This window comes from Marmota marmota, unplaced genomic scaffold, assembly GCF_001458135.2.
Source record: "Marmota marmota marmota unplaced genomic scaffold, marMar, whole genome shotgun sequence".
Classification (NCBI taxonomy): domain Eukaryota; kingdom Metazoa; phylum Chordata; class Mammalia; order Rodentia; family Sciuridae; genus Marmota; species Marmota marmota.
This window is the reverse complement of record NW_026000173.1, coordinates 1,439,568-1,465,426: the sequence shown is the minus strand read 5'-3', so window position 1 is coordinate 1,465,426 and position 25,859 is coordinate 1,439,568. Positions and strand designations below refer to the sequence as shown.

Genomic DNA, 25,859 nt, shown 5'->3' with positions numbered 1-25,859 from the left:
GTGACCCTGCCACGGATGCAGGAGAAATATTCAATACTAAGGGAATAAGTGATAACAAAATACTGAGCCACAGCTACAGTGGGACAATCCAGAAGGAAGAGGGAAAGTACCAGAATTTTGCTACTTGTGTCACACAAGCTAGAAAAACCCTACCTCTCCCACTGGAGAAGCAAAACTACATTCCACCCATTTCCCTGCCTTACCATACACATATTTCTCCTCTTGGAAAACCCTGGCTAGACGCTCCACTCCAGGATAAGGCTGAGCAGTCCTAGTTCTCTGGACTGCCTTTGTTACAAAGACTGGATTGGGGTAGGTGGGATTGATGAGAACTGTAAAGATTATTTTAAAGTGAAACCCAAAGAAAATATCAAAGCTGCCACTATGTAGCACCAGCAACCAATTCTTGCACTTCTCTTCCCTGTCTCAGTAATCTCCCTACAGAAGGTCACATAATTCGAATAGCTCTTTCTTCCCTGCAAAGTCTGCTGGTACCAGGTTATAACCTGGACAGTGGGGAGTGTCTGCCTTCGGCTGGTTTGTGCAAGAGGGCCACCTTAGGTCTCCTTCAAGACATTTATCTTGGCACAGATCTTGAGGGCAGGGCCCAATTTGATGTTCATGGCACTCATAAGATGTTCTTCTTTAAGTAATAAAAGGGCCTGTCCATCAATCTCCTGGGAACGAAACTCTTCTGCAATTTCTTGGCAGCCTAGAAGGCAATGGTGAGACCGTGTATTAGAAACTGCATGGTAGAACAAGAGAGGAGAAGAAACAATCCCAAAGTCTTTGCCCTAAATTCAGTAATATAAAGGTATAAGATGGTAAGCTTTGAAAGCAAAAATGAAATTAGAGACACTGGTTATCTTAAAAATGAAAAACAAGCCAGATGTGGAACACACCTATAATCCCAGCAACTGAGGAGGCTGAGGCAATAAGATTAAAAGTTCAAAGTCAGCCTCAGCAACTTGAAAAGACCCTGTCTCAAAAATGAAAAATTGGCTACAGATGTAGCTCTGAGGTAGAGCACCCCTGAGTTCTATCCCCAATACTAAAAAGAATAAAACAACATCAAGAAAGGAATAATAACCTAAGTTGTTCAGCCATTGAAGTAACTTCATGTTGGGCATGGTGGCGTATGCCTGTAATCCCATCGACTCAGAGGCTAAGGTAGGAGGATCATGAGTTCAAAACCAGTCTTAGAAACTTAATGAGAAACTAAGCAACTTAGTGAGACCCTGTCTCAAAAAATGGAAGGGCTGGGGATGTAGCTCAGTGTTAAAGCCCCTGGGTCGAGTCCCTAGTATCCCACCCCACTCCCAAAAAAAGAACTTACTTCAAACAAGAAGGAAGGCATAGCCCCTGCTCATTTATTTCTAGATGGCTTGGCAACTGCTGGTAATCAATTGAGACTTTATACAAAAAGTTATTATTTGAAATCAGCCAAAGGAAAGCTGCAGAGGGCACTGTTTGTCATCATTGGACCAACTGGTAGTACAGTTTGACAAGATAGGGAATATAGGAGGAAAACCCAAGTGTGGAGAAAAAAAGTTTTAGACGTGTTTGATGTAAAGTGAGAGTTCTATTAGGTAGTTGTGTATTTGAAGATCAGGTGCTCATGGAAGAAGGATCTGAGCTCTATATAGATTTGGCAGATGTCAGTTATGTATGATGATTTAAATCATGAAAATACATGATGTCATCTAGTGAGAGTATATAAGAGGAGAGGCCCCAAACCAGCTATCCTTAAGGAAAATAACAGAAGAGCGAGCCTTTTGTGAGAGGAAATAATCAAAGGAGAGTACCCTAATCAAAGAAATACTGCCAAAGGTGAGCAGCAATTCCTGACTTGTGAAATGTTATAAATGTTCTGCTCTATGCAATGTTCTGAGAGTAAATGAAATGTCAATGAAAATCCTTTGTAAAATGCAAATGTGTTAAATAAATGAAGTGTCCCCATTGCTCAAAAAATTTTTAAAATAAAACCAGAGAGAAAGAGCAATAATATATGCATGTTTTCTTGTATGTTGGCAAAAAGATTATATCAAATAATAATGAGGACAGGGTGGTTTTTTTAATGGAGAACAGTCCTATCTTGAATAAAAATAGGCCAACAATGGTCCCTTAGTTTCTAACCCCGCCCTTCTTCACTGAAAAAAGTCTTACCCAGGCATGGTGGTGCATGCCTATAATCCCAGTTTCCTGGGAGGCTGAGGCAGGAGGATCACAAGTTCTAAACAATTTAGTGAAACCCTGTCTCAAAATTAAAAATTAAAAAAGCTGGGGATATGGCTCAGTGGTACAGCACCCCTGGGTTTAATCCCCAGTACCAAAAAAGGGGAAAACCTTATACATGGTGAGAATTGTAGTTAATCACATAAAAATAATTTTTATCCAAAAATTATTGGTGAGAAATAAAGTTGAATCATAAAAAAACCAAATTGCAAAATTTCTCACACAGTAGAAGACAATATCAACCCAGAAGGAAATTAAGAAACCAAACTGTGGGCAAGCAACTTGAATAACTATCAAGGCAGAGTACTATCACATTCAAGCCCATGCTGCTTACAGGTTAGTAATGTTCCCTCATACAAAGGCCCATTGGAATGATCCAAGAAAAATGAAGACTTGGGTTCTGTTAGAGATCCCTCTGTACCTTGGAGAGAAGCGATAAACTCATACACCTCCTCTACACTCCAACGACTGGGATTGCTGGACAGGAACACAGGGTTGATGCCTTGTAATTCTGGTGTGGGGGGAGCTGTAATGGTGTTCCCAAGGTCACGATCTCCATGTCCAGCTCTTACTGACAATGGCCCAGGAGATGTTGGGGAGAGCGCTTCATCATAACTGGAATTATCTGAACCCCGGCTAGAGTCCTCTTGACCCTATAGAAAAAATGGCAAAACAGTAAAGTCAGGAATAACAGTGTCATGAATGCTTCTCTTCCCTCCACCACCACCCTAGCTTAGACATAGAGGGAAAACTAGTCTTAACGTATGTGAAATAATCTGCGCATTATTTGCAAATGCCCAAAGTCTACTCTCAAGTGCCTTTCAAGTATGAACTTCCTTGATTCTCTTCTTGTATTAAAAGAGATCTAGATTGTCTTCGATTAAGTACAATGTAAGGATTAATAGATATATGAACCAGCAGTGAGGAAAAAGGAGATAAAGGCACTCAGGATCTCTCAGAATATGAAGTAACACAATCAAAAGGAAACCAAAGTTCTGGTCTTGTATCCTTTCACATGGGCAAAGGATTGCCTTGCAAGGGAAAGAAAAAGGCCTATTTTAGAAATAGCTGGCTCAGTAACAACAGCTCACCCGGTGACGCTTGCCCTGGATCTTGGCACGGGCAATGTCAGAGGAGCTGCGGCGGGGTCCACGCCTACGAACACGAGCATAGTTGGCTTCCTGAAACTCTTTCATTTTTTTCCTCTTCAACCGGAACTGATGGCTACAGCTCACATTGTACCTATAAATCAGGGCATATACAGGATGTCAAGGCACTAGAAGAGACTATTTGCTACCCTGCCCCACACAGGAATTGGTACTTTAGGAGCTGATTTGGACAAAGGAATGAAAACAAAAGAGACACAAAGTGTGTGTTCGCTGTGAGATGACCCTGGGGAAGCAAGGTAACATTAGATGGAGAAACTAGTGCTCAAGGCAAGGCAGGCAATGCACACAGTACCTCTTTGCACAAGTCATGGAGCAAAACCTCTTAGAGCCACGAAATTGCTCTGCAGGGGCATACTTCCCACAGTACTCGCACTTCAGGAGATTCGCCTTCTTATCTAACTCTGAAAAACAAGGAGAGTTACGATGGGCTTTTGTTGCCCCTAAATCATATTACACCAAGAGTTGGATTCTAATTTTCCCAAAGACCTACACAACCAAACTGAGAATTCCTAAAACCAAACACCATGATGAATTACCCTTCAAGAAGATTATACAGTCCTCAAAGTCTTCCCTTTTTGTTTTCCAGACTGGGTATTGAGCTCATGGTTATACTAGACTTCACTATATCCCCAGTCCCTTTTATTTTTTATTTTAAGACAGGGTTTCACTAAATTGCCCAGTATGGCCTTGAACTTGTGATCCTTCTGCCTCAGCCTCCCAGGTAGCTGGAATTACAGGTGTGCACTGCAGTATCCACCAGCCCTTAAAGCCTTATTATTTCCACTTTAAGCCTGATTATTTCCATTTTAAATGTCTTACTAATTTTATCCTAATTCAACTCAGATTTCAATATGACTCCATTTCTTAAATAGAAAAGAGGAACTAATTATTAATGCCTAGGAAGATATCCAATCCCTCTCCCACAAAGATTTCCAAAAGCATGGAGGAAATTTTAAATAAAAGTCCTCACTATAGATTATTAAAATCTAAAATAAGGAGAGCAGGAAGTTGTGAATTTAAATGTCCTATGTGGAAACCAAGGAGAAAAAGGAAAAAAGGGCAGGGGGAGGTACCTCAGTAAAATAGAAGAGAGACTAGTAGAGAAAGGGGAACAGGGAGAGGGAGGAGGGGAAGGAAAGAGGAGGTAAAGGGAATAAAACTGACCAAATTATATTGTTATATTGTGTGCACATAACACATATATAACAAATCCCACTATTATGAATAATAACAATGTACCTATTAAATATATTTTAAAAATAATTTAAATGTCCCTCTTCTTTTTCTTTCTAGTGCTGAAGATCAAACCCAGCTAGGTAAACACTGTACCATAGAATTCCAGCCCCTATATCATCTTTTGGAAAATATATCCATTATAGTAAACGATAATTCAACAAGTTACTTTAGCTTGGTAAAACACTCCTCACCCTATAACTCCTTTTGTGTGATTCTATATACTCTGATATACAATATGGTTTCTGTGTATAGATGGACTTCATCTAATTCCTACTTTAAATAAACAGAAAATTACTATTTTACACTGAGTCCTCAAACATTCCCATGAGCCTCTTTCTCCCAGGTGGGTCTCTAAATAATACTTACCAGCAGAAGGGCTGTCCCCTCCCAAGGGTCCACTTGACTGACTCTCATTCAGTCCAGTTTGGAGGCCAGTCTGTAGTGGCTTCTCAGACTCCTTCAGTAACTGAGAACAACCCACCTGTCCCAGAAAAAGTTTTTAATTAAGGTAGCCTAATTCCTTTCTGCCTCTCTACAGTGTTCCCTAACACTTCCTATCATCATGTCCTTGCCTGCATCTCTGAGTTAATGGTCAAGTCTGGCTCAGAGAAAATTCCTTACAGTACTGCAATCAAGAATCTTCTACTTTTTTCAGATAAGCTACTAGAGAACAAGTTCCTAGCCTGGTTCCCTCTATCTTATCCTTCCCTTCCTAAGGTACAGGGGACACAAGAAAAATCAGGATACCTGGGTTATAATCCTGGTTCTGTAACTCATATTCTAGAAAAGTTCTCTACTATAATTTTCTTCATTATAAAAATACCTAGTTTACCTATCTAAAAAGTTTTAAAAGGTGATTTTCTTCCTTTTCTTCTCTTCCCAACATTTTTACTGTCTGGTCCACAAACATATGTGCTTTCCTTTCTTCCTTTCCTTCTTTTGCAACTAAATAAACAAAATAAATAAATCATTCTCTAATAATTAATAAATTAACAATTAATAAGTTCTGTACCTTTTTTTTATTTTCTTGGTACTTGGGATTGAACCCAGAGTGCTTTACTACCGAGCCACATCCCCAGCCCTTTTTATTTTTAATTTTGAGACACGTCGAACTAAGTTGCTTAGGGCCTCACTAAGCTTCTGAAGTTGACCTTGAACCCACAATCCTACTGCCTTGGCTTCCCAAGTAACTGGGATTACAGGCTTGGTGCCCAGCTGCCTTTGTTTTTAGAGGAATTTGAAGACAAAATCAGACCAAATGCCCTCCTGAAGTCCCACCATATGGCCCTGTTCTCACCGGGAAAGGTTCCGCTCCTTCCTGGATAACAAAGCCTTCAATGATGTGGGTGAGAATCTGGGGCTTCACAATGGCCTGTGGGGGTTTGGAGTCTCCCATTTGTCTGGACACCATGGCTAGTGTAGGAGGTGGTGCTGATGGGGCAGGAGTCAAGGCTACCAGTTCATTGCTTGGGGTACTAGCATTCACATTGGCCACAGGTTCAGCTTTCTCTGGAAAACAAACACACATTAAAGAACAAATATGGGATAATATAATGAATCCACCTATTAGCTGAGCCAGCCTGATTTTCCACAATAAATTATGTTCTCCTTTGATCATTCACCCTCTGATTATATTTCTGGATCTACCAAATATTTAGGCCCATTTTCTACTGAACCAGAATTATCTGTAGCTCTTTCAGAATAATTTTCTATTCTTTGTGTGTTCAATAATAGCATTTTAGAAACCAGTTACCTCCAAGACTACTCTTCTCCTCCATGACTTTTGGGCTCTCTGCTGCTGGAGAAGCCTTGGCAGGAAGTATTGAACCCAAAGTGGAGATATCATCTCTCTCTTCCTCAGACTCAGCTTTGCGTTTCACAGCCAGTGTCTGAGGTTTACCCTGTACAGTAAACAACAGGGGAAAAAAAAAAAAAAACAAGATTTAGGCATAAAGAATGAAAAGGAATTACAATTACTTCTATACTTTCAGAGAAGACTTTCTGAACTCCCTATCTCCTGCTTCATATACACTAAATTCTTGGTCATCCCTAATTAGTATAACGTCTACATAAGGACAAAACAAAATGCAATACCATTTTAATGCACAGTCATAACTTAGACCACTGTGGCCCAAACAAAAACTGTCTTTCCAAAGATTGTTTTGGTTAAGGCTCTCTTCTTTGCTGTTATCGTTCCTTTAGATATATACAATTTTTTATTCATTTTTTTAAAATTAGAGCTTTACAGTTACACACAGTAGTTGGGTTCATCCCGACAAACTCATACATACATAGAATTTTGATTTTAGTTCATGATCCTTTCCTTTTCTTCGCATCTTCTCTCCCCTCTGCTTTCTCCTTCTTCTACTAGACTTTCTTTGCTCATCTATTTATTCATATTTGATTGGTTCCTTTTACTTATATATAAAAGTGAAATTCCCTATGAAATATTTATATATCCCTGTGGAATATTAATACATGATTTTTAAGAATTCATTCTGCATTGCCTTCCCTCATCTACTCATCTACTGCCTCTCAAACTCATTTTTCCATATTACTCATCTCCCCTTTATCTTTATGACATCCTATCCTTCCCTCTCCCTTTCCTTTATTTTACTCTAGCCTCTACATGAGAAAAAACATTCAAGTTCAGTTTCTGAGTTTGTCTTATTTCATTTGGCATGATATTCTCCATTTCTATACATTTACTGGCAAATGCCACTATTTCATTATTTTTTTATGGTTAAGTATAACTACATTGTGTGCGTGTGTGTGCGCGCGCATACATATAAATACATATATACACACACACGCTACAATTTTTTTAATCCACTCATCTACTGTCAAGCACCTGGGTTGTTGATTCCATAATTTGGCTATTGTGAATTGTGCTGTTATAAACATTGAAGAGACTATATTGCTACAGCATACCAATTTTAGATCTTTTGGAAAAATATCAAGCAGTGGGATAGCTAGTTAGGCTACCTCAATCTAACTTAGTATATATCCCAAACCTCAGAATGATTTACAAGTACAAAGTTCAGATGTTATACATATTAAATCTATGACTCTTATAAAAAGAGCACATAAACACCAGTACCAAATTTCTCAACACTTCATTCCCCTACTCAATTTGAGTTCTAGTTCCATTCAGTACAGGTCCACTCTCATGGGTAGCAGCATCAGACATCACTCACCGGTAGATGCACAGACTGCATGTAGAAGGCAGCAGGAACCTGGGCTACAACAGGTGAAGAGCTAGTAGCCCCACCCTTAACCACATGTGCTGTCCCCTGCACAGAAGCAAGGGTCATCCCGGGGGCCAACGTAGGAGAACACTCCTGCAGTGCACCAGGAGCCTGGGATGAAGGTGGTGAGGAGGCCAAATGGGCCTGGCCAGGCTGCACTGTACCTGGCATCCCCCGGGAAGTAGGTACAGCAGCTGCCAGCTGTGCCAACCCCAAAGCCTGTGCCTGGGCTGTACCTGGTTGCCGGGTACCCACAACTTGCACGGGGATATGGGGTGGTGGTTGCTGGGTAGCTGACATCTTAGCAGCACCTAACTGAGGAGGTTTAATAGGTGCTACAGGTGGTTTGGACTGGATGGGAATGGGTGGCTTGGGGGTTGGGTCAGGTGGAAGGGACAGGGGTGAAGACTGAAGCATGGGCTGAACTACAAGGGTTTGAGCTTGCTGCTGGGACTGGGATGGTGGGACCTGCTGAGTAGGTGGGACCTGTGGTGGCTGAGGGGCAGTGAGGGTTGTGGCTTGCTGCTGCTGCTGCTGTTGCTGCTGCTGCTGTTGTTGTTGTTGCTGCTGCTGTTGTTGTTGCTGTTGCTGCTGCTGCTGAGCCAACTGGAGATGTGTAGCTGTGTGAAGTAGCTGGGACTGCCGGTGTTGGAACTGTTGCTGGTGATGAATGGCAATCTGCTGTTGGATCACTACCTGCTTCTGCTGGAGGTGGATCTGCTGCTGCTGCTGAATCAGAGAATGGGGCTGGATCTGCGTGTACGTGGCTATAGGAACAAACCCAGAATATTACAAAGGGGAAAAAAGAACAGAAAATAATAACCCTTCAAAATTAAAAGTAAAATCATTTTCCAATGCTTACCTAGTTTTAAACTACACTGAATAGAAATCTAGCCTGTACAGAACTTGGACATCACTTCATTCATATTCTTTCCACTAAGTCAAAACATTACTAAACATAAACATTATCTAGTGTAGATACCATAGAAAAACTCCCTGGCTCAATCAACATCCTAACTCAGTAATTTCAAACAAAACTTATCCTTTTACTCTGTATTCAGGAGTACAGAGGTTGGCTCTTTCTCCATGTGATTAGACTCTGAGTTTTGCAAAGGCTGATTCTATGTTTTATTCACTTTCACACCCCTAAACAGAGTCCAGTGCTGACACACAAAAAATATTCACTGAAAGAATAAATACCAACAAAGTTAGAGATATCAATATCTTTTCATCAATGTCTCAGTTTTCAAAAATTCATCAGGTTAGGTTACCATCTAAGAACTCTGAGGAGTCAGTAGCTGCAGGCTCAGACTTTTACAATCTCCAACCTTCCATATTTTACCAGACTGTCCAGAGAACACATAAAGTATGTATAAAATATGTAATGAGAGCACTGTGGATATATAAGTGCTATAGTATTCTGTTGAGCACACCTGTAATACCAGTTACTTGGGAGGCTGAGGCTGGAGGATCACAAGTTCAAGGCCAGACTGGACAGTTTTGTAAGACTCTGTCTCAAAAATAAAAAATAAAAAGGGTTGGGGATGTAGCTCAGTGGTAGAGCACCCCAAGTTCTATCCTCAGTACCTCAAAAAAACCACAAATGCTACGGTATTTAAATACCTAGTTATTAGTAATGTCTAATTAACTCATTAAATTTTTGTGACCAAATTATTCAAACATACCAATAACTAAGGTATTAGAAACAAAGAAAGCAGAAAAAAATTAACATTACCAAGGAAGATACATCTAACTATATTTTACCTACTATATCTTATCTGAAAGGAAGTATAAACTACTTACAGCTATTATTTTTATGTTTTCCTTTTTATCCTCATCACTGATACAGATGATCACAATTTGACTATATTAAATCATGGTTCTATTTGATAATCTTAAATGTTCTAAAACATTTATATATATAAAACATTTTGGGTTTTTTTTTGTTTTGTTTTGTTTTTGGTACTGGGTATTTAACCCAGGGGCAGCCCTTTTTATTTTTTATGTTGAGTAAGGGTCTCACTAAGGTGCTTAGATCCTTGTTGAGTTCCTGAGGCTAGCCTTGAATTTGTGATCCTTCTGCTTCAGCTCCAGAGTCACTGGGATTACGGGCATGCGCCACGATGCCTGGCTAAAGTATTTATATTATATCTGTCCTACATTGGACCAACTAACTACCATTAAACAGAATTAATATCCTATACTAAACTGTAAGTAACATGAGGACACAGAATCTGCTTTAGAAAGATGTATCAGCACCTCCTAGAACACAGTAGGCAATTCAGTAAGAACTGGGTTCATGAGTAAGTAGAATGAGTAAACTACAGAACTCAGGGGCCTAGGAAAGTAAACAAGAGTAACTTAAAACCTGATTGTTGCCTGGAAGATATAGATAAGACCTTTATCTGTTAAATATTTTCCTGTCCCTGAACTAATACACTCAAGGCTGATGTAATTCTCTTTCCTTCCACTACTCCAGGGCCAAGCGAAAAACGGGGCAAAGAAAGGTAATTTGAAAGATTTCAAATAAGGGCTGGGGATGTGGCTCAAGCGGTAGCGCGCTCGCCTGGCATGCGTGCGGCCCGGGTTCGATCCTCAGCACCACATACAAACAAAGATGTTGTGTCCGCCGATAACTAAAAATAAATAAATAAATATTAAAATTCTCTCTCTCTCTCTCTCTCTCTCCCCCTCCCTGTCTCACTTCCTTTAAAAAAAAAAAAAACAAAACTCAGTGACATTGAGTGACACTGAGTCTGAAAGATTTCAAATAAGTTCTGAGAGATTTATGATATTATGTGAGGTGATAATATACCTGAGCTAATGAGGGTCTGGCTGGGCGCAGGTGTAGCTGTCCGTGTCAAGTTCATGCCCACATTCTGTTGACCACTCCCATCAGCATCTGCTTTCTTGGCTGCTGCACTTTCTGCCTCTGTCTGGCTGCCCTGGCTCACAGTCACCGTTTGGGCCGCAGGCAAGGGCTGAACCACTCCTGTGCCCTTCCTGGGACAGCTTCCACCACCCATTCCTGAAGAAGGCAACTGACCCAAACCCCCTGGAGCTTGGCCACCTCCACCTGGACCCATTGGCCCTGAGAGGCTGTTTCCACTGCCTCCACTAGCTTGACTGAGGTTGAGAGATTGGCCTGAGGCCCCTGGAGAAGCCTGTGCCACAGCTAGGGCCTGGCTAGAGGCCTGAGAAAGGCTAGAGACAGGGGAGGCTCCAGGAGGTATGGCCTTCTGAGTGGAGCCTTGCATTTGGGGTCCTTGAGCTGAGGCCTGTTGATTCCTCACTGCCAAGTTCTGCACCTGAAAAATATTTAAAAAACAGATTTCTCTGATTGATTAAAAAACAGCAGATAGCTATAGTGTCTTATTCATAGCCTACCTCAACTTGTACCCCCACCTCCAACATATATTAAAGGCCTTCTAGTCTCCCAAGGAGGAACTTTGTAGATACATCTGATTTTTTAGCCTCCTCCATTCACTATTAAGACTATCATCAAATTTTATCATTTATTCCTAGAAAATCTCTTTGATTTTCCCTTTCCTCTCCATTCATTCATTCATTCAGCAGTTACTACACAGCTACACTTCAAATACTACACTAAATACTGATAATGCAGGTATGAAAGACACAGTCTTTACTCCTAATAAAAACTTTCCAATAAAATTATGTAATAATACGCACAAATATAAATAAAGTTCTATGGAAATACAGAGGAGGAAAATCAAGTCACACTGGGGAGATCAAAATGACTTCCTAAAATGAGTGATATATTATCTAAGACTGTAAGTCATAGTGAAGATGGTGATGTGAAGAAATAGCTAAGAGCATTTGCAAGGACACAAACCCACAAAAGAGCACTGTACTTTCAGAAATCATAATTATTTCAGGCTGGGGATATAGCTCAGTTGGTAGTGCTTGCCTTGCATGCACAAGGTCCTGAGTTCAACCCCCAGTACCAAAAAGAAAAGAAAAAGAAATTATAACTATTTCATTATGTTTGGATTGAGTTGCAGGAAGTACAAAGAAATGAATCAAGGAAGGCAGGTTGAGGCTGGAAGCTAAAAACATACTAGATTATTAAGGGCCTATTGTGTTAAGGATAATCTGAACTTCAGTTTAGACAGCAAGTTTATGTCTTATTCATTATATAGTCCCAGCACTTCATGCAGCAACTAGCACATAGTGCTCTATGAATGAGAGAAGAAATTATGACTCCCTAAATGATTATAGGAAGCCACTGAAAACACTAATCAGCACAAACATTACCAAGGGCTGGGGTCTAGTTTAGTGCACATGCACATACACACCCTGAAACCTAGAATTCCACAAGGGAAATTCCTACCATATACAACAGGATGCATATACAGGAATTATCACACCATCACTGTTGAGATTAACAAAAGCCTACAAACAACCCAAACTGCCATTTATAGGAGAAAAAGAAGCCAGGCATGGTGGCACATACCTGTAATCCCAGCAACTTCGGAGGCTGAGGCAGTAGGACAGCAAGTTCAAAACCAGCCTCAGCAACTTAGCAAGGCCCTATTCAACTAAGTGAGACCCTATCTCAAAATTTAAAAAGTAAAAAGGGACAAGGATGTGGCTCAGTGATTAAGCACCTCTGGGTTCAATTCCCAGTTCCAAAGGAAAAACAAAAAGAGAAGATGAATAAAAAAAGAAGAAAAAAATGAAACAACTGTAGTATATTCATACTATATAATATTATATAGAAATTAAAATTAATCAACGATGGCTACAAAACAAATAGAACTTGAAAATATGCTATTAAGAAAGTATTCTCAGTCAAGGTACTCTTTTGCCTACATGATCAATAAAAGTAATTGGAAAATAAGTTAAAAAAACCATTCTCGGGCTAGAGATGTGGCTTAAACGGTGGCACGCTCGCCTGACATGCGTGCGGCCCGGGTTCCATCCTCAGTACCACATACAAACAAAGATGTTGTGTCCGCCGAGAACTAAAAAATAAATATTAAAATTCTCTCTCTCTCTCTCTAAAAACAAACAAAAAAAAACATTCTCAGTCCAGGTGCAGTGGTGTGAACCTGTGATCCCAGCCACTGGTAGACGGAGGCAAGAGGATCTCTTGATCCCAGGAGTCCAAGGATAGTCTAGGCAACATAGAAACACACCACCACAAAGAAAAGTGTTCTCTGCCCAGCACAGTGGTGCACACCTGTAATCCCAGTGATTCAGGTGGCTGAAGCAAGAGGATCACAAATTTAAGGCCAGCTTTAGCAATTTAGCAAGACAATGTCTCAAAATAAAATTTAAAAAGTTAAGGATGTAGTTCAGTGATACAGAGCCCCTGGGTTCAATCCAGTACTACCACCAAAAAAAAAAAAAAAAAAAGAAAAAAAAAGTATTCTCACAAATAAAGATTATATACAAGTGCCTCATAAATTTAAACAAAAATTGTGTGTGTATGTGTGTATATGTGTGTATGTGTGTGTGTGAGAGAGAGAGAAAGAGAGAGAGAAGGGTGAGGGTCTGGGATTTCCTTCAAATTAATCCACAAGCAGAGGACCTAAATAGAATGGCAACGTGCCAATAATTTTTGTCTGAAAATTTCTCATGATCAAAAGTACTTCTTTTTTTTTGGTACTGGGGATTGAACTCAGGGGTGCTTTACCAATAAGCTACATCCCCAACCCTTTTTGTTTTTCCTATTTTGAGACAAAGTCTCATTAAGTTGCTTAGGGCCTTACTAATTTGCTGAGGCTGTCCTCAAACCTGTGATCCTTCTGCCTCAGCCTCCAAGATGACATTTTTAGAAATATACAGAGATGCAATAAGACTATATAAAAGGGACCCAAAGGAAGAATGAACCTAGGAATCAGAATGATTATTATCATGGGTAGGGGTAGGCAGTGTATGGAAGTAGGGACTGCTTATTACACTTTTATTTTTTGTGGTGCTGAGGATTGACTCAAGGCCTTACACATGCTAGACCAACAACATTTTACCAGGAAATTATACTCCTAGTCTACTTATTATTTTGTTAAGAAATTACTGAGTAAATAAATAAAAGTGGACCAATGAGGACTACTGTAGTCAAAGACTATGAATTATCTAATTCTGTGTATCACAGGAACAATTTTTTTTTTAATTTGTAACAATATGTTTTCTTATTTCAAAACAGTGATAATAACATGGAAGAGGATCACAAGAAGACAAGTGTGAAGTCAAGAAGGCCATTTAGGAAACTGATACAGTAAGTCAGGTAAAAAATAAGAACCTGAATTCAGGTAAAAGCAGCAAAAGGGAGGATCTAGCTTTGGAGAGAAATTTACAAGAACCTTCAGGGTTGAAAAAACAAACACAACAATAACAAAACAAGAACATCAAGACTGGGCACTAGGGCACATAATATCTGGCAATTATGCCATTTTAAAAATCAGCTTCTTTCTCACAATAGCTATTTCCAACTTTCCTACTCTCCCTATACCTTAGAACCACTTTCTCAGTCAGGCGTGGTGGCACACACCTATAATTCCAGAGACTCGGGAGGCTGAGGCAGGAGGATTAAAAGAAGCCAGCCTCAGCAACTTAACAATTATATTTTATTTATTTCAAAATTTTAAAAAGGCAGGAGGGACACTGGGTGCAGTGGCACATGCCTGTAATCCCAGCAGCTTGGGAAGCTGAGCCAGGAAGATCATGGGTTCAAAAGCAGCCTCAGCAACTTGGCAAGGCACTAAGCAACTCAGCAAGACCCTGTCTCCAAATAAAAATATAAAAGAGGGGTGGGGATGTGGTTCAGTAGTTAAGCACCCCTGGGCTCAATCCCTGGTACAAAAAAAGAAAGAACCACTTTCTCTTCTTACTCTTCACCTCTGCAGAGAACATAAAAACCATTATATGAACATACCTCATCACAGTTTTACCACCCAATATATACATTTACCAGCATGTATCTCCTTCCTTTCCCCTTCTCTCCTTCCTCCTATCAAAGGGCAATCCTTCTCTATGCTCTGGGTCCATCTATTCCTGTCTTCTCAGCAAGTTTATCACAGAAATTATCTCATCTCTTCAACCTCCGCTTCTCTATCAGCCCCTCGCATCTATGAACAAGACATTCCCTTTCCTCAGTTTTGTCCTCCTTCCCCAACAATGCTAAATTCTTGTGTACCTTAACTGTACTCAATCCCACTATCCACTCATTCCTCAAATTCATACAATTTTGGATTCAACCCCCCTCTATCTCTACTGAAGCAGCAGTCCCTCCACATAAATAAATCCATCCATCTTCTTATATTCAAAAGAGATGAGCACTCCCCTACACATATATTTCCATCTTGTATCATCTTATTCCCTTTTCTTCATGACACTAAGGAGTCCAGATTTTCCTATCCATCATTCCTGTTTCTCTATATCAGCCCATTCCTCTCTAACCAACCTTGAACTGCTTTAGTAAGGGTTCATCCTAACCCTCAGGGCTCCCTATCCCATGTTCTTCTCTTTAATCCGTACCATCTCCCTAAGAAATTGTAAACATTACTGTGGCTGCAATTATTATCTATATGTCTACTTTTCACATATCTACTTCAGACCCAGACCTCTGAATTTAAGAACCATATATTGCTGTCTCAATATCTCTTCACGTGGCTCACATTCACCTCAAGTCTTCATGTCCAAACCTAAGCTTCACTCTAAATCCAGTTCTCCAATGTCCATCTTATGAACATTATCAACAGCCATCCATCCGACTGCTAGATAAGAGCTCGGAGCCAACATCTCCCTCAATTTCCCTGTCTACTCAAACAGTTCACCTTCTTTTATGACTCTTCTAAGTTATTCTCATATCTACACATTTCTGTTCTACTCCATTGTTACACACCTAATCCAAACACCATCTATCTCCTAAATTGTTCTAACACTGTTATTCTCCCTATTCACACACCATTTTATTTAGTGTCCACAGAGGAGTACACACGGTTTTTCAAAAAAGACCTCTCCCCATTACTTCCATGTTTTAAATCTTTCTACAGCTTCCTATTACCCTTTACAAAAAGCTCAAAAGCCTAATTACAGCCACCAAGGCCCTGCAAGATGAGGTTCCTCCCACTTGTCTAGCCCCCTTTGCCAAATGTCAGCAAAACAAGCCTTCTTTTGATTCTTCAAATAAATCAAGTTCCTTCCCTCCTCAGGACCTTTAGACATAAAATTCTCCTGGCCTTCAACACTCTCCCACATCCATACCTGGCAAACTTCTATAGGCTCTAATTTAAATGTCACCTCTTTGATTTCTATCCCCCATCCCTTATTCTGAGAGTATCCTGTACTTTGCAGTAAAGCAATTATGACACCATTCACTAAATGGTGTTTAACATCTACTGTTTAACATCTACTGCTTTGATGGCTATAATTTCCATAAACATAGTGATCATGACTTTGCTGGGCCTCCAAGGCTAAGAATGTGTGATATGTCAACAACAGTTAACACTCTTAAATATTATGTTCAGGCACTGTTCAAGCAGTTGCACACATCAACTCAATTTGTCCTTCATACACACTATCAGGCAGGTATATTATAATACCTAGTTTATAGATAAAGAAACCATAGCAGAAAGATGCCAGGTCACTTGCCCATGGGCACAGTAAGTAATGGAGCTAGAATCTGACCCAAACAACAGAGCACATTGTAACCACTACCATCTGTCCCTCAACATATTGATACCCCAGGATTTGATGAATGAATGAACTGGTAAATGAAAAAAATGGACATGGAAGGAGGACAGCCTTATTCTTGGCTCCCACTGTTATTAGCAAAGTCTGAAACAAAGACTATATAACTAGCTGACCAAGGTCTTCAAGCAGATTTCCTAGTGTCTCTTATCCAGGCACATGCTTTGTTCCTCAATAATTTTTTTCTTTCTCTTCTTTTCCAATACTGGGGATTGAACTCTAGGCCTCACACATTCTAGACAAATGTTCTACCACTGAGCTATATCCCCAGTCCTTTTTATTTCTTATTTTGAGACAGGGTTTCACTAAATTGCTCAGGCTAGTCTCAAATTTGTGATCTTCCTGACTCGGCCTCCTGAGTAGCTGTGATTACAAATGTGTAACATCACATCTGGCCTCAATGATTCTTCTTAAAGAACTTTCTTATCCTGTAATCTGCTGTAAAATATCACTAATGGTCCCTACAGCCTATGAAGTTGACTACAACCTCCTATTCTTGGATTTTAGGTTGCTCATTAGCACTGACTTCTTCTACCACAGGCCTATTATCTCTCCTTTATCCTCATCTCTACCCTTCCACATACACTCATATTTACACATATGACCTATACCCTAACACTTGGTGCTCTCTCTTGTTTTCTCCTCATTCCAAATCAAATCCTACCCAGCCTTTTTAAGGTAACTCAGGTATCCTGCAACCAAGTCTTCTCTATAAACTTGTGGTACACTCAAAGTTAGTACCATTTACCTGAGTGCTTTTGTTCTCCAACCTCTTTGAAGACTTGACATATCCCTTTTTGATCCTCCAAAATTTCTAATACATATCTGAGTGTATCAATAAAAAGGGCTCAATATTACTTACTGATAGACTAAAAGAATGAAATAATCATTATCAAATCCTACTTTGATAATGTATCCAATAAGCTAAAAAAAATATGTATTTTGGAAATAAGTCATAGAGAGTAATGGTAAAGAAGACTTTTATTAGAGAAAAAAATGAACAGAAGATTAAAAGTTGAGAATGATAGTAAGAGACATGAGCAGAAGAAAATAAATATTCCTTCAGCAACTCAGCCAGGTCTGCTTCACGTGTAACAACAGAATTCCCTCGACCATTCCTTATCTTCGGGAGACATTACTATGGGAAAGAATTAAGACTGAATAAAACTGAATCACCAAGGACTAGAAGTATAGTCTGGAAATTTATCCTGTATTCAAAGTAAGACTCGCCAGATCCACAGAGCTCTTTTCAGACAATTCTATCCTTTCTAAATCAAGTCAACCCAAAAGCTTTAAAGAATTCACATTTTATAGGGATTAATGAAGGGAAAACACCACACAAAAAAATAAGAGTTCTGAAAAGCAATAATGGGGCAGAGGGTAGTCCCTAGTCTAGGCCATTCCCTTCATCCTTCCCAGACCCCATCCACAGTAAAGTGGTTGCCACTGACCTGATCTGCATCTGCATGAACTCCAGGAGACTGAGCGGATGGCACCTCCTGCTGGACTGCAGCCACTGCCCCATTAGGCATCAGGATGAGTTGGGAGGCTAGAGGCACATTCCGGCCCAGGGTCCGGTTTACCTGCAATAGGTTTCCCAGCTGTGGCTGGCAAGGAGAGGAGGAAGAAGAACAAAGAAGAAAAGAGTAGACAGAAGAAATAGAAGGGAAGGACCACAAGAAAAAATAAACAGCAGGTATTAAACAGCTAAGCCCTGTCCCTTTCCACACCAACCCAGGAATCTCTTATTCTCCATATGTATGTATGTATATGTGTGTGTACGTGTATGTATGTGTGTGTGTGTGTGCATATATATATATGTATATATGTATATATATTTTACATATATATGTAAAATAAATCATCCAGAAAAAAAAAAACCTAGAATGTACAGAAAATTATGGATTGATAACAAAGACTCAAACATCAAAGAAGCTGAAACAAGGGTCTTCTGAGTTAGTAGATAAGCTGAAAGACAACCCTTAACGATTTGTATACTTAAATCACAGGTTTAAAAGTTAGACTACATCTAACACTAATTTAGCCAAATATTAGTTTAGAATCTCAATATAATCTGCAGGCTACCTGTGAATACAGAGCATCATCACTTCAAGGGTAAATTAAGACATGGGAAGTAGATCAACTTGTTTCAAAACATCTGGTAACCAAAGTTACATAAAAGTTTTCAGGTTGAGGATGTAGCTCAGTGGTCAAGTGCTTGTCTAGCATCGTAAGATTCTGGTGTTGATCCCCAGCACCACAAAACAACAAATAAATACATAAACAAATAAATAAAATTGCTCTTACTCAAGTCCTTGACATGGAAAGTATAAATAGGAACTTATGTCCCCAAGACAACAGTTACTATGTCTACAGCTTACCCGCAGATACATCTGGGCCTGGGACTGGTTGAGAGGTGGGGAAGTAGTATTCCCCAGCAACACGGATTGAGTCAAGGTGGTGGCACTGGGAGAGCTCACACTCTGTGATCGGCTGATAAGCTGGGCAGCTGACGTGGTGGCCAGGTTAATCTGCATGACACAAAGGAATCCAGACTAAGGATTTGGGAGAGGTAAAAGGAAAGTTACATGACTGACAAATTCAGAGTGACCCAGTCAATAAATGAATATCTCACTCTCAAGGAGTCAGAGGTAAATGCATAATAACTTCCTATCCAAAACTGTTATCCTGGCTACCTTGGTATAACCAAAGTCAAAAATAAAATAAAGATGGGTCTGGTGGCACACGCCTGTAATCCCAGTGACTCAGGAGCCTGACACAGAAGGATCAAAAGTTCAAGGTCAGCCTCAACAACTTAGTTAGGCCTAAGCAAGTCGGTGAGATTCTACCTCAAAATACAGAATGAGGAATGTAACTGAGCATCAATGGGTTCAATTCACAGTACAAATAAATAAATAAATAAAATAGGATCAATCCTGACCACTTTGTAACTCAGCATCAATGGGTTCAATCCACAGTACCAATAAATAAATAAACAAATAGATAGATAGATAGATCCTAACCACTTGTGTTAATACTTGAGAAGGCAAAAATATGCAATGGCACCAGGCATGGTGGCACACACCTGTAATCCCAGCAACTCAAAAGGCTGAGAAAGAGAATCACAAGATTGAGGACAGCCTTGGCAAGTTAGTGAGACTCTGCCTCACCAAAAAAAAAAGGATTAAATCGGCTGTGCATGTAGTTCAGTGGTAGAGCACCCTGGGTTTAATCCCCAGGACCCCAACACACAAAAAGGTAATAAAATAATAATGAAATGAAACATGTTTCATTTCTTTCTAACAGAGCCCCTTTCCTTTATCTTCTTTTCTTCATCAGTGTTTTCTTCTTCCTTCCTTAGGTTCCTTGTTAAAGATTCCTGTACAGATGCAAGCTGGTTATCTTCCCTTTTAGTACTAATATGTTCTGTATTAGAATAGTAAATATCCACTTGATGGCTCAATAAACACCCTCAAATCAACTATGCTAAGTAGTTTAACCCAGGGACAAGGGCTCAGTGAGAGAGGCAGTACTCACTGAGGCCTGAGTGGTGGTAGTCTGCTGCTGTGCAGTGCTGGTGTTTGGGGAGCTGGCTTGCCGACTAGCAGCAATCGTGGCCTATTAAAGTGGAAGGGAAACAAGAAATAGTACAGACAATGAAAAAGATGTTCTCAGTCTTACAGTAATAAATCACAGACATAAAATATATAGAGATTTCAGGTAATAACAGAGTATGGGAAAGTATATTCACCAACCCAACAACCCTCGCATAACCCTCCTGGAGCAGACAGGCAACATGTCTTCTTGTTCCCACTTTCTTTTAGGTGGATAAAAAACTTTTAGACAGGCCACATCATGAGTCAATAATAAATACAGGGTATAGGTGTCCAATACTAATATAATGTGAGCCACGTATATAATTGTCTACTATGTACAATTTTTCAAAAAGTAAAAAGCAAGGGACATTAACTTCACTAACTTATTTTCCCCAATATATCTAAAATATTATCATTTCAACGTGTAATTAGTATTAATATATTACTGAGATATTTTACATTCTTTTTGTCATTCTATGTCTTCAAAGTCGAAAATCTTAGACCTCATCTTAATTTGGACTAAAGACATTTCAAGCATTCAGAACAGGTCTAGAACATAGCCATTCTACCTCTAAAAGGTGATTCCTCCCCAGTTCTTACTGCAACTGCAGAAACTAAGATGTATCCATGCTCCTATAAAAGCACAGGAAGCAAAGGAGACTTTGCCCCTAGTCTGGCTTAGTGAGGATGCAATATTCCACAAAAGTCCCCTATCCACCCATGGTGCCTATCCCCTCCCTCTTGGGTCAGCTGGCTGCTGACCTCTCACCTGCTGGACAGCAGCCAAACTATGCAGCTGGGCATTACTGAGCTGCTGCTGGAGCATGAACTGGTGGAAATACTGAGCTGCATTGGGCTGCCGCTGCAATGCCTGCAGAGCCTAGGAGAAGACAGGATGCAACAGTTAGAACAAATCACTCCTTAACTCCTATTCTACTCAAATCCTTGTACTAGTGTGAAAGATAGCCATGGGAAGGAGAAAAACCAAAGAGAAGGGAGATTGGGCTAAATCATCTGATTTATCCATTTTTATATTAAAACTAGCAAGTCTATGTAGATCTCCAAAAACTGGAGAAACAACTAATTCTATGGTCTACCCTCACATATAAAGAAAAGAGTACATTTCATATGAATTCTTATGTCCAATGTGAGACCTAGAAATATATGATGTAGCAAGGACTAACAGGTTGAAAATAAACAGGATATCAATTAACATAAAGAAAAGAAGAAAATAAGCCAGGTGCAGTGGCACATGCCTGTAATCCCAGAGACTCGGGAGACTGAGGCAGGAGGATAGAAAGTTCAAGGTCAGCCTCAGCAACTTAGTAAAACCCTGTTTCAAAATAAAAAATAAAAAATAAAAAGGACTGGGGATGTAGCTTATGGTAATTCCCAATACCAAAAGAAAAAAGAAGAAGAAAGTGAAAGACCATATTCTAGGCATATAGTAAAGGGTAAAGAGCCATTAGGGGTTATAAATAATAGAAAATTAATTAGTGGCTTCTGAAAGATTCTATCAGGTAAAATTTTCAATTGACAATTTCAAATACCAACAATATGATTAAGGATGTTTATGAAAATGTTATTGGTAGTTCAGTTTTTGTGTTAACTAGATTTTACTGCATTCTTATTCTTTAATAATTACAACATTCTGCCAGGAATGGAGGTACACATCTGTAAATGGGAGGTTGAGACAGGGGGATAGTAAGTTGGGGACCAGCCTGGACAACTTAGCAAGACCCTAACTTAAAATAGAAAGTAAAATAAGAAAGAGAGAGAGAAAGAAAACGTCTGGGACTGTATTGTAGCCCTGGGTTCAACTGCCAGTACCCTCTCAAATTTTAATAATTACAACTATTCTAATTACATGCATAGTTATTCTAGCAAGAAAAATCTTTTAAGTAAAAGGTCTCAATCCCCAATAGAATTTTAAAATTTTTAAATTGAAATTTGTTATTTATCTAAAAATAAATCTTTAAAGAGTTCCATGAGGGCTAGGGCTGTGGCTCAGTGGTAGCACACTTGCCTGGCACATGTAAGACACTGGGTTCGATTCTCAGCACCACATATAAATAAATCAAGGTCTATCAACAACTAAAATATATATATATAAATATATATGTATTTTTTTTATTATTAAAAAAAAGAGAGAGAGAGGTCCATGACACCTCTCCATTCTTCAGGGTAATTTACAAGAACAGTCAAAGGTAAAATCCTGTCAATCCATGAAAAGAAATAGTTAGTTTGAATCTAGCTAGATGGCTGAATACTAGTTTAAAAAAAAAAAAAAATCCTTAGTTGAAAAACTGAATTTCACTCTCTGTTTGTCCCAGCTTTTCTCAGAGCTGGAAGAAGCCTTAGTCATCACCTAATCCAACTGACTCCCTCCAACTGCTTAAAAGAAACTAAAAACAATTACCTTTCAGCACCTTTGCCTACACAAGCCCATATTCACAGATCCTAGCCCCTCAGACTTCAGCCTCACCTGCACTGCTTGTCGTTCATACAGGGACATTTGAGCTATCTGGGGCCGAGAGCTGCCCCCTGAGCTGGAACTCCCATTGGTGGAGCTGGAGTTCTGCTCGCTCTCAGTCTCCATGATAGTGTTCCAGGGTCCCCAAGGGTGGTGGTCTGAGCCAAGACCTAGATGGAAGGAGTAAAGGATTAAAATTTACACCTTGATAATGAACTGTTTTTTTCATGTTATTATTCAAGACCACAGTAAATCTATAAGTTATCTAAAAATCTTTCTCTTAGAGAAAACTCTAAAATTCCCCAATCTACAATACAATCTCAACAGCCCCACCCCACCACCTTTTTAAGCTATTAATTGTCTCAAAGGAAATAATCTTTGCATGCTTGTCATTAAATAAAATCACCAGAAAGCAACATAGTACTCAGAAATGGTAAAGCCACCTAACACCCGCTTCGCACTTTTTAAGTTTAAAATCTCCCCAAACTTGCTATTGTCTTATTTTTATCTTCACCTACATCATTGTCATCTTAGCAATGGTCATCATTTACAGTAAAGCTTCTAGCTGCCTTCTTTCACTGGGTTAGATGCTTGATCTGTATTATATCTCACGGTGCTATAAAGTAAAAGATTATTGTCCCTGTTTGTAATTGTCAATATAAAGTTTTTCTGAGTATCAAATCTTTACATTAGGGGCTGGGGTTATGGCTCAAGTAGTAGCACGCTTGCCTAGCATGCATGAGGCACTGGGTTCAATCCTCAGCACCACATAAAAATAAAATAAAGATATTGTGTCCATCTAAAGCTAAAAAATAAATATTTTTTAAAAATCTTTACATTATTACATATCTTCTTCTAGTCAAAAAATCTGTAATTAAAGCAGTACCATTCACTGAGTATGAGCAATCATTATCCTCATGTCAAGGAGGAGGGCCTGAAGATGTTAAATGGATCATGGAAGGGTATAAAACTTGGAAGCAGAAGAGTTAGCCTTCAGTCTATATAGCACAAATTGTTACCTGGCTTCAGTCCATACTACTAATAACATCATCTCAAACCATGTCATTTTTCCTCCTTACATACCTCAGTTTCTGGATTTGTAAAGGTTTCACACTGATTGAACTATGTCATCTTAACAGGTTAAACATTAAATATATAACAATGAAAATCTTCAAAAAAAGTAATATTCACCTTTTAGTTTTTACCAAAGTGTCAGAATTTAGCCTCTCAGAACTACACTAAATTTGCAAAACCCATATGTAAATACTACTGAGAACCAAGCAAAGAGACAGGAGATGAAAAGAAATATTCTTCCAAAGCAGCACTAAATGACAACATGGATTGCTGCTCATTCTTATTTTTCTCCCTCTTTTAAACTTGCACACTTTATTCTCTACTTTTGAGGCACTAAGCCACTAGATATATCAGGTCACCAAAGCACTATTTGGTTTAGGAATGTAAACATCAAACCAGAATTTCTACTAAGGGCTGTCAGCAGTTTTATTAGGGCGAACAGATTTATCTTAGAAATTGCATCCAAAACAAACAAACAAACAAACAAGCAAAGAAAATAAAATTAAACCAGCTGACCTGGGCAATAAAATTATGATTTTTCCTTACTCCATTCCCAATGTCATCCAATCACATCATTATTCCCCAAGAATACCCATCTCTTCTGTTTCCTTTAGAAATAGCAAATATCACTGCAAACATGGATATAACCCAAAAAGTACAAAGGAGAAATCATATCAGCTTCAACTCCAGTCTACCTTCTCCCCACATCTTTTGCCAAAATATCAAAGCACTAAACAGATACAGACCCATGAATCCTCATTATCAGCATGTGAAGAAAAAAAGTGGGTAAGGATTAGAGGCAGCACGGCATAGTTGTATAGATTTTTTTGGACTTAGTTCACTGGACTGAGATACATAAGACCCCAAATTAGCTATAGATGGGACAATTCCTATGCTTGTATAAAAATGCTCAATAACTCATTTCCCCCAAAATGGAAGCCTTATTAATATTTTTTTTCAGACTGTGAAATAGAAATAAAAGGGGCCAACTTAAAAGTCTTTCTCTCCGGGGAAAACTCATCAAATGGATCCTGGGCACATAAATCTATTTAAGATCAATGTTGTGACTGCAAGATTAAATACAGAAAGTGAAGACAACAAACAGTATGGGAGGCACAATGAACTGAAAATTTCGGAATTAAACCGAAAGAGAGAGAGAGAGAGAGAGAGAGAGAGAGAGAGAGACGCTGACATACAGAGGACTTTAGAGTAGCTAAGCCCTGGTCATGTTGGAAGGTAGCATTCGGGTGTGCAGTGTTCAGCTGGGTAGGCGCACAGACCTACCGAAGCTAGAAAAGGAAACTGAGGTAGACCTGGTACTGGGCTTAATTGGTTCAGGAATTGGAGGAAGTCAACTATCTCTAAGCATAAAACTCTATCTTGCAGAAAGAATGGAGCATGAGAAGGGAGGTGAGAGAGGGAGGGTGGTTCAGGGAAGACTGTGCCAAAGAAATGGAAGTAATCTACGGAATAAGGATAACAGACGCCCAGGAGTTCTTGCTTTATACAGAACCTTAATGAAAATGCCGGTCCAAAGAGAAATCAAATACACCGAGGGAACGGAGTAAATACAGTGCCAGCAGTGAACAGATTTAAGTGAGCAGGGGCAGGCAGGAGGGACACAAAAGTCAAGGAATTGGAGACTGAGGAACCCAGCGGACCATGAAAAGCAGGGAGGTAACTAGAAAACATGCTCGCATGGAAGAACCAAAGTCAGAGAGGGTAAAAATGAATGGGAAAATGAGCAGTCAGAGGCAACAGGGGTGACGGACAGACAGCACTAAGCACAGCGAAATGAATAGCAATTATACTTGGACAGGCAGAGCCAAAAGACGGTAGAGCTAAGCGCTGGAGGTAGGCAGGGAAAGCAACTGGGGGAGGTACCTGGGGCGTTACACAGACGGAGGTGGCTGAAGAAACATCCCCGCGCAGCCAAGCCCCCAGAGGTCCTGCCCCTCCCCGGCCCGCGGTCGCCCGGTTACCTTCGCGCCGGGCTCCGTACCCGAGTCCTCGCGGGGGGCGTCCACCTCATGTGCCGGGGTCCCCAGTCGCAAGGCTGGGCGGGGGGCTTGCTCGGCCTCCGCGGCGGGCTCCCCTCGCCTCCTCCCCTTCC

The 25,859-nt window shown here is 39.8% G+C and overlaps 1 protein-coding gene across 5 annotated transcripts; it reads right to left on the bottom strand.

Moving 5' to 3' along the window:
- Phc1 (polyhomeotic homolog 1) lies at positions 1 to 25,859 on the bottom strand. Of its 5 annotated transcripts, XM_048787848.1 has the most exons (16): positions 25,729 to 25,859; positions 24,493 to 24,501; positions 22,685 to 22,842; positions 20,969 to 21,079; positions 20,141 to 20,221; positions 18,985 to 19,134; positions 18,055 to 18,210; positions 10,704 to 11,196; positions 7,838 to 8,655; positions 6,394 to 6,541; positions 5,938 to 6,149; positions 5,007 to 5,121; positions 3,697 to 3,805; positions 3,327 to 3,477; positions 2,657 to 2,888; positions 1 to 712 (listed from the first exon to the last, which is right to left on the bottom strand). In XM_048787848.1, exons 2-16 carry the CDS (start codon positions 24,494 to 24,496, stop codon positions 558 to 560), a joined length of 3,093 nt encoding a protein of 1,030 aa, XP_048643805.1. In that variant the 5' UTR covers positions 24,497 to 24,501; positions 25,729 to 25,859; the 3' UTR covers positions 1 to 557. The 5 variants fall into 5 exon arrangements, with proteins under 5 accessions (XP_048643805.1, XP_015362062.1, XP_048643807.1 ...); XM_015506576.2 differs by lacking the exon at positions 24,493 to 24,501 and having other exon boundaries at positions 7 to 712; XM_048787850.1 differs by lacking the exon at positions 24,493 to 24,501 and having other exon boundaries at positions 7 to 712; positions 25,749 to 25,853.

Coding starts and splice junctions, on each gene's coding strand:
- Phc1 (XM_048787848.1), bottom strand. Junction 21,080..22,684: donor ATGAACGACAAGCAGTGCAG/GTGAGGCTGAAG, acceptor GTCTTCTCCTAG/GCTCTGCAGGCATTGCAGCG. Junction 6,542..7,837: donor TGCAGTCTGTGCATCTACCG/GTGAGTGATGTC, acceptor TTTACTGTACAG/GGTAAACCTCAGACACTGGC.